General features: G+C 34.1%; 2 protein-coding genes and 1 pseudogene across 2 annotated transcripts; 1 reads left to right on the forward strand and 2 right to left on the reverse strand.

The window, feature by feature from the left end:
* Positions 1-811: 811 nt before the first annotated feature.
* LOC125832163 (uncharacterized) lies at positions 812-5,988 on the reverse strand. Its single transcript, XM_049511312.1, has 3 exons — positions 4,253-5,988; positions 3,326-3,750; positions 812-1,554 (listed from the first exon to the last, which is right to left on the reverse strand). Exons 1-3 carry the CDS (start codon positions 5,106-5,108, stop codon positions 883-885), a joined length of 1,953 nt encoding a protein of 650 aa, XP_049367269.1. The 5' UTR covers positions 5,109-5,988; the 3' UTR covers positions 812-882.
* A 3,100-nt stretch (positions 5,989-9,088) lies between these two features.
* On the reverse strand, positions 9,089-13,533 carry LOC125832120 (ATP synthase subunit gamma, mitochondrial). Its single transcript, XM_049511257.1, has 9 exons — positions 13,273-13,533; positions 12,002-12,045; positions 11,723-11,875; positions 11,232-11,345; positions 11,024-11,151; positions 10,143-10,265; positions 9,931-10,050; positions 9,598-9,719; positions 9,089-9,416 (listed from the first exon to the last, which is right to left on the reverse strand). The coding sequence occupies exons 1-9, from the start codon at positions 13,371-13,373 to the stop codon at positions 9,347-9,349; spliced, it is 975 nt and encodes a 324-aa protein (XP_049367214.1). The 5' UTR covers positions 13,374-13,533; the 3' UTR covers positions 9,089-9,346.
* Positions 13,534-17,440: 3,907 nt separating this feature from the next.
* LOC125832234 (DNAJ protein JJJ1 homolog) lies at positions 17,441-18,531 on the forward strand (annotated as a pseudogene).
* The last annotated feature ends 1,570 nt before the right edge of the window (positions 18,532-20,101 follow it).

Below are 20,101 nucleotides of genomic sequence, written 5' to 3' on the forward strand. Positions count from 1 at the left end.
TAGTTATACAAATTCCGAATTATACAAACGTGCAAATTATACAAAAATAAAAAGTTGACCCGCATAATTATAGTTAAAAGTAGGTCGCGCATTATAATTAAGACAAACTATAACTATATTAACTAATTAACTGATATATATTTGCTTATACGCGTAATTTTCCCTTTATTCATTAATTAAACTTCTAAACTCAGAAAGTCAATAGTACTAACATTTTCTTTAAAAGGCTTTTGGAAAATGATTAAAATAAAAGATGTAATTTGTGAGATAACAGGCTAAAAGTAAGAGAAATATTCTATTTTATTTTTTAGTTTATTTATAAAAAAAAAACATCTTTTTCTATATTTTATATAAAAAAAATTACTTCAAATATTCTCTGTGGCAAGTTTAAAGCCACAAAATACAAATAATTTATAGTACATTATGTACATCTTAATTTAAGATCACGAAATTAAAAAATCTCCCTTATTAAAACAAAAAAAAACTTAAATTAAAACGGATGAAGCAACTTTTTCGATCATCATATTTTTAATGTTAATAGATCATATCTTTTTATTCCTTTTTAACACCTTTGGGAGGAGCATATAAGCTGCAACTTGCAACTCCAATCCAATCATTTTTTTTTCATTTTAAATTTAGATATTGTCTACCCATTTTCTTTTGGGTAGGGGCAGCGGGCCGACACCCGCCCAGTGCCGGAAGGTTAAGGAAGTTGGTGACCTGATGACAAGGGAGTCGGCAGGGGCAGGGAATTTGGGGATCAGAAGAAGGCTTCATCTGTGAGAATACAGGCAAACTGGCACATAAGTAGTGTTCATGAAAAGCAGTCAACTAACTGCAAAATCTTTAATCTGATTTCACTATCTATATGTTGTGAATGTATCAATGTTCATTATCATCAAGGGAGAACAATGCTCTCTGCACATTTAAAACTGCTGGAGAGCCTTTCTTTGCCTTCTCCACAATATGTCTAATTAACAACTTTTCCATCTCATCATCACTTTCATCATTCATCCTATCATTTTCAATCCAGTCAAAGTTACGCTCACGTGAACGCGAGTTCTCTTGGTGGTTGATGTCCATAACTCCTGATGCAACAGCAACATCCTCCTCCTTTGAATTTAACCTTGTGAACACGTTATAAGCCTCGTTATATGCATCTAAAGCATCCCCGCGTAAATTGATTGTCATTGGCTGGTCTGCTGTACGTTGTTCAACTTTAGTTACAGGACTACCATGGGTGGAAGAAGAACCCCCTTCACTGTTTGAGGAGTCCCTCCAAGAACTTACAAGTTCTGCTTCCATATAACGAACTTTCCTTTCACTGTTCTGAAGTGCCATCTCAAGCTCCTTGACCCGGTCTTCTAATTGTGATTGGAGGACTTCGTGCAGCCGCAAAGTCAGCTCTCTAGATGAGATGGCATAGTTAGCAGGATGATGAGTTGAGGTCCCGCTACCATCCTGATCTGCATAAGGTTGACCTCTGGCTTGTCTATTAAAGAGTTCAGTTCTTAACTCCCCCTTGGCTAGATCTGTCACAAAATCTGGATCAAGCTGCAAACAATTGAACACTTATTAAAGCTTCTCCAAAATAGCAGATGACTTATACATGTGTAGCTTAAGTCGTACAGTAATGAGATTCATTTTCATTTCCTAGTGGATGTAAAAGAGTTGCACCAGTCATAACTTCTAAGTTTCTCCTGAGGACTCTACTGTGAATTCTTCGAACTAAAACGTTGATTCCTTCTAGAAAACAAATATGGATGATACTGATCCTACAAATCATAAACCTAATGGTCTTCCTAGTAAAGACATGAAAACTTCCTCATTAGAGGATCAAGGAAAAGAGCAACTTGATGAAGATTGAGATTATTGGTTCTTGGAAAAGTTAGAATTCATAGTAACTGATAACTGATGATAGACTGACAAAAATTTCAACAAAAAACTGGAAAGAAAACATTAAGAAGATCTCCAACACAAAGAAAGAATGCAAAGCTGCAAACACAAGATACGCCCAAATTGCACACTAGATCACAAAGCTAACCGACAAAGCAAGCAAATTGAAGCACAGAAACCTATTTGCCAGAAACATCATGACGTACAATTTTCTCAACTTTCTAAAGAAGAGCCCTCCTGACATAGTATAAGCAGAAACAAAGTTGTCTACCTCCTATACTATCCAGATCAAGAGAGCTGCGAGAGGAAAAAATTGGGAGGACTGGAAGAAAGCGTGAGGATATAATGGCTAAGAGAACAACAATTTTTTTTCATAAAGCTCAATTAAGACATTAGTTCTGATCATATGACTAAAACTATTAGGTACACATCCTACTAACAGAAGTATTAGAGACTAAAGAGCTCAGCAACAACATGCATTATACCCACCAGAGATCAATAAGCAACAGAGATCCCCCTGAATAATTATTTCTAATAGCAAAAACTGATGGAAGTATCTATCTTGCATAACGTACAAGTTTAAACGAGTTTAGGGTTTGTTAAGCATCCAAATGGAGCGAAATGGATAGTAAGGATTCATATGCCAACCCCAACTTAGGATTGAGGCATACTTTTCATTTAGTGTTTGTAACGTGCTCCGGAGATATTCCACCGATACTTGTTACCTTTCACCAACACAGGTACCGGGTTTCTATCCCACCAAAGTTAGGCAGTTGGGAAGGAACCGCCTAGTGTATTTTGCCTCTGTTTGGCTTTAGCTTGAGGCCATGGTTCTCTTCCCACTTCATTGTCCACTAGGCCACACCCTTGGATGCTTGATTTAACCTTATGAAATAGTTTCAATATCCGAACTCTAAACTCTAGCATAGGATTCTTTTTCCATTGTCCTTCAGTTCCTACTTCCAATGCCAACTATAATAGAAAATTCAAGCACTATACAACAATAACAACATACCCAGTGTGACCCCAAAAGTGGGGTTTGGGGAGGGTAGAATGTAGCAGACCTTACCCCTACCTTGGGAGGTAGAGAGGTTATTCCGGTAGACCCACTGCTCAAGGAAACGCATATCAAAGCCAATCGAAAAAGATAACGGAAGTGAGAGAAAATTCAAGCACTGTATACCCATGAAACACTAATCAAGCTTATCTTTTACCAACCATAAGCTCTAGGGCTTCCTTAAATAACATAAGTTCATTAGATCTTGGACCAAAATGCTTAAGTGCATATAGTGCCTAAGTTAGCTTCTCTGATAAGATTATTGTATTTTCAAGAATGGAGTATCCAAGTAAGCAAATGTATTGCATATTAGAGTTGCTTCACGGGAAAAAAAAGAAGCATAGATATGAATGAATCAGAAAGTATTATGACCTCATGTAGCTCTGCTAGTTTCCCCTCCAATTTAGACGAGTTCATACTTAATTCTAACCTCTCCAATTCAGCTTCAAGCTCTGCTTCAATTTTACTCCTAGATTCTTCCTCTGTTCTCTGGCTTTGACAGTCTTCATCGTAATTTGTTGACGACTTATCCATCTTTCCTTTAGGGGAAGGTGCCAGTAAAGCTCCATTGTTTGATGAATCATTATGTGCATCTTGTGACCCACAATCTTCAGTGGCAAGCTCTTTCACAGTAATTAATTCTTTCATTTCAAGTTCCTCATGTAGATCTTGAACCAAATTCTCCGACTGTCTCAGCAACTCATTTAACTTAGCCATTTCCTTTCTATTTTTCCAGAAAGAGGATATCATACCCACAGATATTCCAAGACAGAAAAGAAGCACACGATGAGATGATCCTGATTCAAGACAAACATAAAAGGGTGGGATTATAGGAGATGTTAGTATTTCTTTCCAAAAAGAAAAGAAAATTAGAAGTTAGTAAACAAGTAGTATTCACTCATTGTGCCATTAGCAGGAAAGCCATGGACAGTAGAGAGTTTATAAAGTCTTAGTATCTCAAGTAGAAGTTCAAAAGAAAGAAACAGACATGACTCTAATTAAGGTAAAAAAAGACTATCTCGTACAAATTATTTTTGTTCCATCAACTGTTGCAGGTAAAGGAATGAATCAGTCATGAGTTCCATTATGTGAAAGTTTAGTTAACTACCACTTACACAGCTTTGTGCTAGAATAATATCTTGATGGAACTATCTGGAGCTACATCCCCTACAGTTTTTAAACTCTTCCTAGAATGTTCCTATTCCAGTGTTCAAAATATTGGAATATAATATGTATCTATTTCATTAAATTTTACCAAGGAAACCATGAAAAATTCAGACTCCAAACAGAAAAAAGTACCTTTTAAACTGCTGTGTCTCTCATTGTTCATTCCAATGGAATCACTAAATCTGCCGGACTGATCCTTCACCTTGTCTTTCCTGAGGAGCTCCATGGATCCAACACTAGGTAGTTGAGGGACTCCAAATACAGTATTCATTTGTGAAAAATTATCCTGCTGCTTATGATGTCCAGCACTTCTTGGGGCATTAATAGAATTAGAACTAGCCCTGCTTATAATTTTGCTCCCGTCAGTAACTACAAAAGGCCTCGCAGTTGGAGTCCATGGTGAAGAGTTTGAACTGAAAATATGGTCTTCAACATCACCATGTTCCTTGTATAATTGAGCCATGAGACAGCTTTCAAGAGAATTCAGAGGCTTTATAAGATGCCCAATTTTTCTTCTACTCCTAAGGTTGCTCTTTTTCCTTGAAGTACCATAAGAAAACGCCAATTCAGCCGTAGAAGGGGGAAGTGATGACTCATATCCCAGTTCATTGATGTTACCACATATGCTTCCACCCTGATCTCCTTGAAGTTCTTTATCACACGGCAACCCAGAGTTCAAATGAAAATTATCAGAATCACACAACATCCCTAGTCTTTCATCAGCCAAACTGCTGGTGCAAGCCACTTCTGGATCATGGAAAGCCAATCTTTCTGCAGCACACTCATCTAGTTTCTTTCTCGGTGTCTCCACAGGAGAGGAACAATTCTTATCCAAGACTTGATGCATACGCGTTAATGAATCATTTCTTACAAAACTAGGACTCCCAGGAGATGATTCTAACAAATCATGCCGGCTTCTTAAGAGGTTCTTCCAATGCTGGGCTACATACCCAGCACCAGCAGCTGCAGCCACAACCCAAATATCCATGTTCACTGCAATCCTCACAGCAGCTATACTAACCTAGCTCTACAGCCGGAATCTCCCTGTTAGAATCATCTTCGGCAAAGGCAAAAACTACTCCAATGCTAAGACAAGATAAGTGCCAGAGAAATCACAATGAACAGGAAGTTAACACTAAACCTCTTTGCTTTGATTCAAAAGGGTATGAGGAAAAGCAAGGATTGCTCAATTTCTCCAAGTGAAACAAAGACAAACTTATCTAGGTTCTGTAGAAAGGAAAAAAAGTTCTGTTCTTGAGAAGCTATAGCCAAGAACCCTAATGCTAATGGGAAAGAAAAAGCGAAAAATCACCAAATGAGGAAAGATTACTCTTCAATCAAACAATCAATATCCAAAACTATTCAACTTTCTCAATTTTTCTGTAGAGCGGCAATATCCAGAAACACCAAATACGACTTGTCAAACCTGTAAGCCTTACGAATAATCACAAGCCATATTCAATAACCACGAGCAACAACCTCAATCCCTGAAAAAACATACGCAAAAACACCCTTTCTGCAGCGCACGACGCATCAATAAAAAGAATCAATTTTTCCCAAGAAAAAATCCCAATTAAAAAAAGTAAAAGAATCTAAAGACAGCCCATTTCAAAGACGCATGTAAAGTGCAAAACCCACCAATAAAAACTAACCAATTTCACCAGAAAACTTCACCGAACTCAGCCACCCCTATAAAGTAAGGGACTGTAATCTTGAAAAATGATTTGGGGGTGTTGAAGATAGAGAAAAAAGCTCACTCTTTTTCAGAGGTTGGTGAGAAAAGGGTCACACAAGATTAGAGCAGGCAGGTGCTGGTACATTTGTTGGAGATTTGGGTCCTCCTCTCATTTTGCCCCATTATCTACACAGAAAGGGCTGAAAGGCGCAGGTTTTTACAGTACAGAAATTTTCCAATTGGACAAAAAATATGTTATTTGTTTAATTTTATAGTAAAAGTTTCTTGTTTTTTCCTTCAAAACACAAGGAAAGTGGTCTTTTACTTTTATAGCCAAATGGAGATGGATGACAATTAATTGGAAGATTACTTTTATCAAATTTGCTTGGATGTAAAATATAATACAACTTTGGTTCACCTACCATCGTAAATTTATTAAGAGCTTATTTAGAATTTATTCATCCCCATTACATTCTTGATTACGATATATTATGTGTAGTAATGATAATAATGCTCTTAAAAATATAAATATAGTAGAAGATAGTTGTCCTTTCCATGAATCATAACTTGATTCAAATTCAAATTTATGTTTTTTTCCAACCAATGTCAATTTTTGAATTTCAACCAATGTCAATTTTTTAAAACGAAACTTGTTCAACTGTTTGAAGATGAAATAATGTAAATGCAATGTCACATTCTTGCAATTGTCAATCCGAAAGACCAGGTCTATCCGTCTATGTTTTCATTTAATATTCTATTTTTCAATTCTTTAAAGTTCAACAGTATAACATAAGATATATATAAAAAAAATAAAATCTAAAAGGTCCTGAGAACCGTGTGATTGGAATACTTTTATATCATGTGTATTTCAAAATAGCTAACGGCTAACTTCTGTTAATTTGTATATATTATTATAATTATTTATTTATTATTATTTTATTTTATTTTTTTTGGGGGGGGGGGGGGTGTGGATTTGAGATGTCAACTTAGTTGGAGCCATGGTCTTCATTTGAACCCTATCATATAATAAATAAAATCTGCTCCAATGTACGTACCAAATAGAGAGTGAAAAAAAAAAAATTGAAGTCCTTTTAACCATTTAAAAGAATATGATCCACATGCAGCACTAGTAGTTATCATGAGAAACTGACTTTATCTTAAAGGGAACAAAAATAATGAGAGCAACAAGTAAACCCACAGCCACGACTGAATTTAATGATAATCATATTTGGGCATTTCGTTTTATTTTATTTTTGAGAAGTGTCGTTGTTATTCTTATGCATTCTAGATTTAGTATAATAGCTTGTAAATCACAAAGAAAATGGCATCGAGAACAGCAGCTCAATCAACACAGCCACCACCGAAGTGACATTATTATCATACCACAACAAAAAAAACTTTAATGAAGTCCATCTCAGGGAAGTATTACAAGATTTTTCAAATGATTTGAAATTTGTAGTTGAATTGTGAGGTGATTTGATTAGTGACATTTTAGAGAGAGATATTGTTATTTAAAAGGGATTGGAGCTCTATTAACAATTATATAGACGGTTCTAAAAATATCACAATCAAATCACTTAAAGGGTAGTTGCATATTTATATCAATAGTACTAAACTAATTTGCAACCTGGACAAAATAATAACGTACTAGTTATAACACGTTAAATTACATTGATAATCTTTAAAAACTTGTACCATTATCATATACAACTGAAATGCTCAGGCTGAAAAGTAATTTCCTCAAGTGAGTTAATTGGTCACATTGAATTTTCTACTTACTTATCAAACACTCGAAAAATATACGGGAAAATAACTTGTAAAACGTGTTCTCCTTTGCTACCAAACACACTCAACGAATCAAATGAGGAAGAAAAAAGAAAGGCCTATAAAGGTGAAGTTAAAGACATGTTGTCACGTAGTGGGGATGTAGCTAGTAACCAGGCATTCCTCTCATGGGTTGTAACGAACCTAGCTGGACAAAAGGGACCATTATCATTCACTTCTTTTTGCTAATCGACAAGAGTTAGTAGAGATAATTCCATCTTGCATAAAAAATGATTCCAAAACTTACTGTACCATAGGAACAAGAAACAAGTAAGAATTGACAACATGATCATTTTGACAGATAAAAACATCAATGGTTATGTTCCCACCTCTTGGTTGAGTTTGATACTAGCTTTCAAGAAATATCTTGGTTGCTTTTCCTGTACTAAGAGATCATTGGAATACAGCTGGTATTTTAAACAGATCACCAAGGTTAAACCTAAGCAACTAACAAATAATACTACTACTATTTACACTTGAATAGACTATAGAGAAAGCAGTTTCTTTAGGAGAGGAAACTTATGTTGCCGGCTTTAAGCATTTGACAAAGTAAACAATCTTCAAACGTACTAACAAGAGGAGTTTGGCTGCTCCTGTGCCGAATTATCACATAAGTTACAAGCATATCACAATTCCAAGTCCCAGCAAATTCTCATAAGAAAATATTAACTCGTCTTCGAGAATCTTCAAATTATTTCTATAAAAACAAAATGAAATGATCCAGGCATTCTAGGAGGGGTTAAGAGGGTGCGGAGAGGAAGAGGGGGTTCAAATCCCTTCTCAGTGTGTATAAGTATTTACCTACACTAACATTGCAATGGAGGCAACATTGACAATGAAACACTTCTGCGACAATTGTGTAGCAGAAAAGATAATATAACATAGTTATCTGCAGCAGATAAAATGTAATCTCCAGTTCCTTTATCAAAGATTTTGCAACAATAGATTGTAGCATGGTTTCTCGTAACAAAATAATGGCAAGAGCTCATCTTCATTGCTGTTAAGCTGAAAAGAAAACCTAAACTAATCTGATGCACTTGTATTTTCAGCAGTAACTGAGCATTAATACTCTTCTAATATTTGCAAAATTTTGAACAATGGCATACAAAATATTGCCCATGATAAATTCCAAGGCAGCATTTGAGATGAGAAATTTAAGGTACAGACTCCATCCATATTGGATGAGTAACACCAACTTAAGCTTCTTTCAGGAGATAACAATCACCTAAATGCATTTCCATTCTGAAGAAATAAGGTACCTTTTAAAGTGTACCAATATAAACTACACATGTTTATATCGTCGAACTGTCATGGTGGTGAATGTTCCATAGCCAATTTTTTAGGCTGATAGAACCAGATTAGATTTAGAAACACTCACAAAGTCCATACAGTGGACCAGAATATCTCACATAGGGAAGAAACTTGACGGAAGGGCTACATTTCAACTTACAAGCCAAAAAACATGAATATAAAGGCAAAGAGCTTTTCAAGAAAATTTTCTTGAACAAGTTACGGCCATTCAAGCCCGGTACAACAAAGAACGAAAGAGAACAGCTCATATGGCATTTCTGACGATTTTGCTTCAGAGAAACAAATTTTTTTCCCAGAAATAAAGTTAACCTGGTAATTATTCATAATTCAAAACTGATAATTGGTCACCACAGGGTGCTAAAAAAACCTACACATCTTTTATTGTCTCCGTCAAATAAAAGCAGTAGCATGTCCAATTAACCCTCCAGTGCTGATGCTCCTGATATGATCTCAATCAGCTCTGTGGTGATAGATGCTTGACGGGTTCTGGTTCACAGAAAAATTAGAAGAAGACTGGTTAAAATGACAGACAACAAAGAGCTGATCAACTATCAATATTATAAGTTATCCTCATAATTAAACAATCATATGTGTAAACAAAGTATGCATCTATGAGAGCTTGGCAGTGCAAATGTGTGTGTGATAGAGACAGGGTGAAAAGTAAGACCTGTTGTAAGTAAGAGTGAGACGATCAAGCATGTCACCAGCATTTCTGCTGGAACTATCCATGGCAGACATTCTTGCTCCTTGCTCACTAGTAGCGTTCTCTAGAACTGCATTGTACATCATCTGGAAAAGACAGATTGCCCATTTACCCGATTTTAGAACATCATATTCATTACCTTGACAGAAATCATTTTATTAGCAGTCAATATAATTATCTGAAACACGGTCAAGACTAATTTCATTCTCCCACTACCAAATCAGTACTATTTAGAAGTCGTGAAGATCAAATAACAAGCTTATTAGAGGATTCTAACACTAAAAAGGCGAAACTTACGCATGAGAACTGAAATTCAGTTAGGTTCTGAAGAACTTCAGCCTTTGTCTCAGCACCTTCAATTTCATATAAATCCAAATCTCCAAGCTTTCCACCAGATTCAGCTTCCCTCTCCACAACCTACATTAAACCACAAAGGACTTGTTCCAAGAAACAGACACTCACAATAGAAAGAAACATAGTGAACAAACAAGATCTTTCAGTTTAGGCACCTCAGGAGATAGTACAGTGGACACTGTTGGCAAAAATGAGACAACTGACTGGAATTTATTATAAACAATCCTCAGTGCATCAAATTCAACATTCTTCAAGATGTCATCTGCCATCACAGAAACCTACAAGAGGAATGGCATAAATCAGTAGAAGGAAAAGGTTATAGAAATCAATATAAATAGTTGTTGCTATATTTTTTCAGTGCATAAGTATTGCAGCCACTATTAGATTTTCAATTTTTTCACAGAAATTTAAAGTTGCAACAATGCAATCAAACTGTCCGCTTTACACATGTTTTTTTGAAGAAAAGGTAAGTTAGTTTTTACAAGAGTAAAGCTAACAAAAATGTAAATCTGCCAAAGTCGACATTCTGGAAAACAAAAATAAAGAAGAGTGAGACAGCTTTCAAATATCTACTATTTCTGTAACAAAATGCAACACATAAATTATATCACAGGTTCATGAACAGATCTAACAAAAAAAAATGTGAGCCTATACTATATGGACTCAGCTAATGATCTGGTTAAATTAAGGTGTGTGCAAGTATCCTAAAAAAAGGCGGTGTGCAAGTATCCGATACAGGTACATGCAATGTTTGTGTGCAAGCTTCGATAAATGTAAGTTCAGTCCTTCTTAATTATAATACAGGTACATCCAGAGTCTCTGGCTAATTTGCCAGTATTTTCAATATCATGCACAAAGTACCATCACCCATGTCACACCAGCAACAAGGCTACCGTAAGGCAAATGAAAAATCCATGTACCAGAGAGTGAGCCTACAGCCACATCATCTTCAGCAAATAGTTGGCAACAATAAAAAAACAAATAGTAGGTGTGCTTCACACAAAGTAGTAACAAAGAAGATGTAAGGCATCATAACCTGTGTATAGTTAAGAGGATTTTTCTGCAACTCAGTCATGACCAGTTCAATGTCCTTTTTCGAATCTCGCACCAGCTGAGCCTTTGCCTTTTCCCCCAAGACAACATACTTATTTTCCTTATCAGGACCTAGCAATTACAAATAAAGCAATAATGAACTAATTCCTCAAAAATAGATATACTTAATATTAAACAATCTTGAATTATACCAGAATTCAACTTATGCATAGCCCTGCTTATCTTGACAGATGTAGAATTGATTCCACCACAAAGACCTTTGTCTGCGGAAATAGTAACAATAACATTCTTCTTGACATCAATACCTGAAGCAAACATTACACGTGTTACCAGCCAAATATTGAAATCTATGACTGCTTAAAGTTGACTGCATCAAATTACAAACTCCGGTGCAACTAAAGGTATCTCACAAAGTCTCATCAACGACACACATTTCCACAAGATAATTATTCAGTTGTTGCATCAAATACGTAGAACATTGACATTGGACTGCAAATCAAACAGGCAGAGAGAGGCAAACAATTTCATTTAATCATTTTCCCACATTATTCAAGTATGTCAACTCAAAATATTCTGGGAATAGCATTTTCATAATGTGATTCATCCCTATCCTTCCACCACTTTCTCTCTCTAACTGATTCAAGAATTTGGTTAGATCCAGACAATCTAATCATGAACTTACTAGGAGTGTCACCAAGAAGTGCAGTAAATGGCTGCCATAGGCCACGTGAATTTTCAGCTCTAGTTTGAATAGCTCTGAGCTTTGAAGCAGCAACCATCTTCATAGCCTTTGTAATCTTCTGAATATTTTTGACACTCTTCATCCGGTTTCTGACTGCCCAAGGGAATGCTCAATGTGAACACTTAATGTAGCAACAAGAAAATTGGTAGAGAAGATCACGAGAATATAGGAGAGGCAAAGGAAAGTGGGGTGCATCAAACGATTACGGTTAACTCTTACCAACTTGAGTTGAAATACATCGAACTCCTGACAAGACTGGTTCCCTGCATATAAATGTAGGTCATTAAAAAGGTAGAATAGAACATGATTTTTTTGAAAAACAGGACAGGCTAATGGATAATAATATATTAATATATGCTGAGCATGAGCCTGTTATAAATGCAGATAGGGAGATCATCAATCTCCTGTTAATACATACAGGCCCATGGAACAAACTTCATGTCAGTGCAGCAACCCCCGTAATCCATCCAAAAGAAATCACAATTTATAGATATTAGTTGAACTTCATCTATTTCTACAGTTGTTCTCGCTACAACTTCTGTTCCAAAAACCTCTGAATTATGTACTTCTTCCAAGTTCCAAAATCACTATCCAAGCTCAGATCATGTCAATTACAAATCTCTATAGGGTCAAAATTTAAAGCAACCTATTACATTCTGCCCAAATAACTAGTAGTATTTTCTTCAATCTGAAAAAAAAATATACATATTCAATTGTTACAAATATATAATCATTTCACCAACAAATTGAAATCCAGTGGACTTCATACAAGCTTTAACAACATAAACCATCAATTTTTAGGATTTTGAACTGCAGACCACTTTGGGAAGAAAAGGAGAAGCAGCAACAACATTTTAGCGTTTGTCCTGCTTATAGATTGAATAAAAAGCAAGCTACCTCCTTTAACTGAAGAGAAAAGGAGAAATCCCCCCTTGTCAAAGATAACAACACGAATGGTACTAATTCCTCAAACCAAATTACTTCACCAACTGAATAATAAACCTCATAGAGATTTAAAAATTGCTATCCAAAACTCATGAGGTGATTTCAACCCAAAATTGCTAACTGAGGACTCATCGTTGATAAATGTGCTCTTGTACAAAACAAAGCAATTGCCATCTAGTGGTGGCCTAGCGATTGAAGATTCAAAATGGCAACCTTGGGGAACCAAGGTTCAAATTCCGCCAGATGTGAATCCTTCCCATCTACATAAGTCTAGGTGCACGCAAAAACTAGCTCAGGCACCACCATTACAACAAAACAAAAAAGTAGAGCAATCAATCAATTCATTTCCCCTCAGTCCTAAATTATCTGGGATCAACTCTACCAATCATTAATATACATTCCACATCTAATCAGAATAAAAACGACAGAGCCAGATTGACTTAACGAGATAGCTACAAAAAGCAATGCGAGCCATTACTGACAACAGATTCGATGCATAAAATTAAAAAATCATGATAAAAGTGTAGGATTGGAAGAAAACTAACTCAGACGGAATGAGAGAAGAACGAAAAACATTGGCAGGATTGGGAGAAATCAGAGGTGTGGCGAAACGCCTTCCCTCACGCCTCAACGCAGCCATGGCCATAGTTGATCCGATTCGATCTGATCGATACCTTCCTCCTCCGGCTTATCCTCTTCGCAGATCGACCAATTTACGCTAGGGTTTACAGTCGCTTGAAATGTCAGCCGAGACACAGTAAGGATCCGAGTCGCTGCCCCGAAAATGTTTTAAAGCTGATGTAATGCGGCGTCGTTATGTGTTCCGCTACGAATGGGTCAAGTTATTGAAGTACCTGCCCGATTTAGCTTCATACGAAATTTAAGAGAAAAACAAAAAGGAATTTTTAATATTTAAGATATTAAGTATATTTATTTAGTTATAAAAAAAAATGTTTATATATTTATTTATTATCTTAAATAAATAGGTTGTAATATTTATACTGGGAAAGTTTGTCATTTTTATAAGGAAAATTACGTGGTTAAGCAAACTTATACTACTTAATTATTTATCAGCTATAGTTTGTTATAATTACCACTCGCGACTAACATTATATATTAATTACGTGGGCTAACTTCGAGTTTGTATAATTAGTCACGTTTGTATATGTATAATTCGCCAGAATATACAAATACATGTGTATAATATACAATTATCTAACTGATATACATATATAATTCACATCTCTCCCACTCTCTGCCCTCTCTCGCTCGCGTCTCTCCTTCCTCTCCCAATATCTCTTGTCATATATACAAATGCATATGTATAATATACAATTATCTAACCGATATACATATACAATTCACCTTTCTCCCACTCTCCGCCCTCTCTCGCTCGCCTCTCTCCTCCCTCTCTCAATTTCGCTAGCTTCTCTCCTCCCTCTCCCAATCTTGCTCGACTCTCTCCCCCTCTCTCAATCTCACTTTCCATATATACAAATACATATGTATAATATATAGTTATCTAACTGATATACATATACAATTCACATCTCTCCCACTCTCTGCCCTCTCTCGCTCGCCTCTCTCCTCCCTCTCCCAATCTCACTCACCTCTCTCCTCCCTATAACAGGTAGCTACGAATTGTAATTATCAAATTATAGTTATAAAGCGTAATTAGACTATTTTTGAGTGACTGTATGAAATTTCTTCTTTTTATAAGTACTAGAAAAGGGGAAGCCCGTGCGGATTATTATTATTTGAAATTTGTAATTTTTATTCGTGATATTTTTTTATTTTTAAAACACAATAATATTTTTTTTCTACTAATAATATCAACAACCTAACATTAACATTAGAAATCAAAGAGAATGTATGAATAAAAAGATCGAGAAATAATAAGCAAATGTATTTCTTAGTTAATAATAATAAAATATGATAGAATTTTGGACAATTAAACCAAAAGTTTAAATTTAAATCACATGGGTATTTGCTACATTTTAAGTATATTTATTTAGTATGATTTTTTTGATAATGTAAATTTAAAAATATGCATAATTAATACATGTATAAATTATAAAAAATTATATATTTTTTTAAGTAAGAGAGAAGATGGAATAATTAAAAAAAGAAACAAGTAATACATAAATTATTAATTTTCTTAATTAATATTTATTTAAAATTACATAATTAGCATATCAAGGTTTTTTTTTTTTTTCTTATCATATTTTACCCTCAACATTAATTACTTATTTCAAATCATTTTTAAAAACCTATAGTTATGTCAATTAATATAAATATATGGTAAAATAGTCATATCAATAAAAATTTAAGAGGCATACAAAATTTAAAATGAACAAATGGAAGAAATTGCAAATATTCACTTGGTCCACAATTGGAAGGTAAATGGACAATATTCAAGTAGCCCCAATGTTTTTTGCTATGTAAATATGTATAAGCAATACAATTGCAAATTAATAGAAGTAGGCCCAATTTTATTTGAAATGTAATAAGCAAGCAAGCATGTTGACGGAATATTGCTTGCTTATTCACATCTCTTATATAGTAATAATAATGAAAGGTTTATACTTAGATTACTTTTAAATTTAGAATTTTATTATTTTTGGACTTAATAAATTGAAGAAAGAAATCAAACTCCAATTGGTACTCGAACTTAGAATGCAAATTTATTAACATAACACATAAGAAATGTCACTTTATAAAAATAAATTAAAAACAAAATCATGTCACACAAACTGAATATATGAAGTGTGATATTCAGTCTGTTTGAATTTTTTTACCTTCATTTCTACCTTTGTTTTATGTGTTATGTTACCAAACTTGCATTTTGAGTACTCTGTTTTAGTCCTACTTAACTGAAAATCTTTAGATTCTAGGATATGTTTTCAAACTCCATTATATTGTTAACTCCAATCTGTATCATTAATTAATACAGGTCATCTGCAAACAATATGCACTATGACACATCTCCTTTAATATGTCACATTAATTTATCTATCACTGATGTAAATGAAAACGGATAAAGGATGATCTCTAGTGTGATCCCATCATAATTGAACATTGTTACGAGTCATTCCATTTATTCTTAATTACTTAAAACCCGGTGTCATCATACATATCATTAATGGTCATGATGTGAGACACGAGTACATCTTTAGATTTCAAACATCTCCTTGAACCTCTTTAGAAATTTTATCATGTCTTTTTGAGGTCATGAACACCATGTAGAAGTCTTTTCTTATCCCATAATGCTCCAACATTCTTCTTACAAGATGAGTGACTTTTGTTCGCCCCAACATAAATCTCAATTGGTTCTTGGAGATAGAACACCCCTCCGCATCCTTATATGGACCACTCTTTATCAATTTTTCACAGTTTGTCTTAGTAGCTTAGTTTCTTTGTAGTTATTGTAATTTTGAATATTACCTTTGCTTTTGTACAACAAAATCATTGTGCTCCATCTTCACTTTTTTGAAATTCCAACAATCTAAAAATAATAATAAACTCAATTAATCACTTTAAAACTACTTCGCGTGTGTTCTTCAAAATTCCATCGGAATATCAAATAGTTTGATCCCTCTTCTCTTCAACTTCTTTGAAATTGCATCCTTAAGTTTCATTCACACACATTATGTACCTACCCTAGTAAAAAATTGCATGACTCTCCGATTGCTCTAACTCTTTCATCTCAATATTCATGTCTCTCTCCCCATTTAAGAGCTTGTGAAAGCATGTTCATCATCTTTGTCTTATGTGTGTCTATTCTATCAATATTTCTTTTTCTCGTCACAAATGCATTGATTGAATTTAAGTCACAAATTCTTATTTCTTGCCTCGACGAGCATATACAATTTTTTCCGTCAAAACCCCTTTTTACTTAATTCTTTACTTTTTTTGTATTAGTTGTATAGATTTATATTTAGGTATTTAGTTTCAGTATAATGTTTATGTATATCAATCGAGAATTGTTCATCCCATACCCCTTTACTATTTTTATTTTGTTTTCCAAGCTACAATACATTTTATTTTCGTGAAATATTTGATTTGAAGAAAAACTTTATACTATAAAGAATGTTTTCAAATAATTTATGTTGAATTCTTTTCGAATAACGTTTTCAAATAATTTTGTTGAACTTTTTTATCCAGATTCCAAACTTTTCAAAAATTTATGTTGCAAAATAAAGTATAAAATAGAATAACCGAGTTATATTATTTTAATCCGTATATACTACTCATACTAAGTACTCGACGATAGGCATAGGATTAAATAAGGTATTGATTGGTATTCGGTATCGAATAGTCATTTATTAAATTAGCTATTCTATTTTTTTAAATATAAAATAATTAATTTCAATATTTTAGTATATATTTCAAGTAGGAGATAAATTAAATCAAGAGTTTAACCAAAGTAATTTAGGAGTTGGTATTTGATAATTGTTTGATTCATATTTGGTAATAATTTATATTGGAATAAATTTCTTAATTGTGATTCTAATCGAATTTGGTTTTGTAATAAATTTCTTAATCCTAATCCTAATCAAATTTGATTTTGTAGTGTTATAAAAACGTTTGCTCCATCAATTTTTTTTCTTATAGTGAAAATTTAAGAGTCATCGAATAAAAACTCTGGCCTCTTATTTGATTTTTCGTTTTTTTTTTTTGGTATTGGATTTTTCGTTTATAAACTATACAACCATGTTTTGGCCATGGCTGTTGGAGTCTGTTCTCAACAAGGTACCATTTGCCCTTTGCAGCCAAACAGCCCCTAACCGACCAACCTAAACCTACTGCTCTTTCTTTCCCGGGGATAACGGCATTGTCGTCGGAGAAAAGATGCTTCTACGAGGTCCTCGGCGTGAACTGTGACTGTACCGCCGACGAGATCAGGTAGGCTTTCAGGAAGCTTGCCCTGCAACGCCATCCTGACAAGCTTGTCCGATCCGGCGTGCCGGAATATGAAGCAATCGCTATATTTCAGGAGCTTGTGAACGCTAACGATGTTCTCTCAGACGCGCAGCGCGCTTGGTACGATTCGCAACGCTCTGCCTATCAGATATTCTTCTCCAATTCCGATCCAAAGAATTCGTCTAATTACTCTGGTTCCGTCCCCGATCTGTCCTCCTTTTCTAATTCAGTGTATTCTGGATATTACGATAAAAGGACAGGATTCTACAAGGTGTATGGTGATCTCTTCTAGAAAATCTACCAACATGAGTTGAATTTGGCTAGGAAGTTAGGTACAAATTTGCCAGAAGAAGCTCCTATTATGGGAAAATATGCAGAGTCCTAAGCTCAGGTTACAGCATTCTATAACTATTGGTTATAATTCGCTACTGTGAATGATTTTTGTCAGGAAGATGAGTACAAATTGACTTTGGCGTCGGACAGAAATTCCAGACGGATGATGGAGGATGTGAACAAGATGCTGCGGAAAAAGGCGAAAAGGGATTACAATGTGACTGTTAGAGGATTGGCGGAGTTTGTTAAAAGGAGAGATAAGAGAGTGATTGAGATGCAGATTAAGAGGAATGAGGAACTGGAGAAGAAAAATGAAGAGGGACGCAAGAGAATGGAGGAGTTGGAAAGAGAGAAGGCTGAGAGAGCGAGAAATTACGTAGAGCCTGAGTGGTTGAGAACAGAGGAATTACAAGATGGAGAAATTGAGGAGGAGCAGGGAGAAGAGAAGGAATTGTACTGTGTGGTGTGTGGGAAGAAGTTCAAGAGTGAGAAACAATGGATAAATCAAGAAGCATAAGGAAAATGAGAAGATGGCAGCTTTGAGATGACGAAGATGATGATTGGTGGAGCAAGTAGCCTGCATGTGGAATCCGACTGAATCATGAGATTATAATTTTTTTTTGTTTTGACTATTTTATTTGTTAATACAGTCCTGAATCAAACTCACTTTCAAACTTTTAGAAATTTGTTACTCTCCGTCTCAATTTATGTGGCATATTTTAAATTGAGATTTAAATAAATTTATTTTTTATTATAAATTTTTCATATATCTTTTAAATGTTTTGAGTTATCAATTATTGTGACTTATAATACTTTTTAGTACTAATTTATAAATATATAAATTTCATTTCATTAAAATTGAAAATTTCATGCGCAAATTTTCAGTCAAACTTAAATTGTTTGACTCCCGAAAAATAAAAAATGTCATAAATTGAGATAAATAGAATAATTTTTGGCCTTACATAATAATGATATTTTTTATTTGAAATATATTATGATTTTTTATGACAATAAAACTATGTTGTTAAGATTAAAATATCATTAAATTTATTTTTAAAATTAATAAATAATAAATAATGTCATAAGACAGGAATATATGAAGTGCTAATTGATATATGATATGTTTGGAATTTTTCGTCTTACGCTATACAAGATATTTGAAACTTTTATCTTCTAGATATATAACTCAGTGGCTGATTTTTCACTTCCACCTTTACATTCTTGTGTCACACTACTAAATTTGTATTTCAATTACTTTATTTAGTCTAAGCTTAATCTCACTTTTTTTTTAAAAATAAAAAATTAGGGTATGTTTTCATACTTCTAGTTTATGATAGTTCATTTCTGTTTCGTCAATCAATATTATATCACATGCAAACTATATAAACTACGACACCTTTCCCTTGAATGTTGTGTCATTTCGTCTATCACTATGACAAATAAAAACGGACTAATGGTTGATCTTTGGTGTAATTTTATCATAATCGAAAAGTGTTGTGAATCACCCCGATTATTTTTATCCAAGCCTTAGCTCAATTGTACATGTCATTAATGGCTTTAATATAAGTCACAAGTACATCTCTAAACTTCAAACGTTTCCATGAAACCTCTTTAGAAACTTTATGTCGTTAAGACTCAGGGCCGACTCAACAACATTGGAAGCCTAAAGCCAAACTTAAGAGAGGGGCCATAATATTTAATTTTTTTCATTATATATACTTTTATCTAAAATCTACTTATCTAGCTATTTTAGATGCGAAGTCATTAGGTACTGTTTTATAATCAATTTGTTTTAATAATTAATTTTCAAATGATAATATAGCTAATTCACTCAATCTCTCGTGAGACATTGTTGATCTTAAAGAAGATTTAATCAATTTTAATTTCGAAAAAACTTCTTTCGGCTGGGGCAATAGTTACAGGAATTGTTAACATTATTCTATAAGCAATATGTGTATTTGGTAAAGAACAAAGTTTTTTTGTTTGATAGGGTATTTTCATTAGATCATTATCCTCTACTTGTATTATTTCCCTTAACACTTTTAATTTAAAAAATAAATCTAAACCATCAATATTAGAATAACTATTACGTGTTAAAGAGAGTTCAAGGTTAAGACA

The sequence above is a fragment of the Solanum verrucosum genome, unplaced genomic scaffold (genome assembly GCF_900185275.1).
Source record: "Solanum verrucosum unplaced genomic scaffold, falcon-dt-bn FXZP01000009.1, whole genome shotgun sequence".
In the NCBI taxonomy this organism is placed as follows: Eukaryota; Viridiplantae; Streptophyta; class Magnoliopsida; order Solanales; family Solanaceae; genus Solanum; species Solanum verrucosum.

Bases quoted from the DNA above. Each gene is read 5' to 3' on its own strand.
- LOC125832163 (XM_049511312.1), bottom strand. From the start codon at position 5,108: ATGGATATTTGGGTTGTGGCTGCAGCTGCTGGTGCTGGGTATGTAGCC. The intron at 3,751-4,252 runs GTACTTTTTTCT...GTCTTGAATCAG, and splicing joins GAGACACAGCAGTTTAAAAG to GATCATCTCATCGTGTGCTT. The intron at 1,555-3,325 runs GTCATAATACTT...AATTGTTTGCAG, and splicing joins AACTAGCAGAGCTACATGAG to CTTGATCCAGATTTTGTGAC.
- LOC125832120 (XM_049511257.1), bottom strand. From the start codon at position 13,373: ATGGCCATGGCTGCGTTGAGGCGTGAGGGAAGGCGTTTCGCCACACCT. The intron at 12,046-13,272 runs GTTAGTTTTCTT...ATTTATATGCAG, and splicing joins TCTTCTCTCATTCCGTCTGA to GGAACCAGTCTTGTCAGGAG. The intron at 10,051-10,142 runs GTGCCTAAACTG...GGTTTAATGTAG, and splicing joins CCACTGTACTATCTCCTGAG to GTTGTGGAGAGGGAAGCTGA.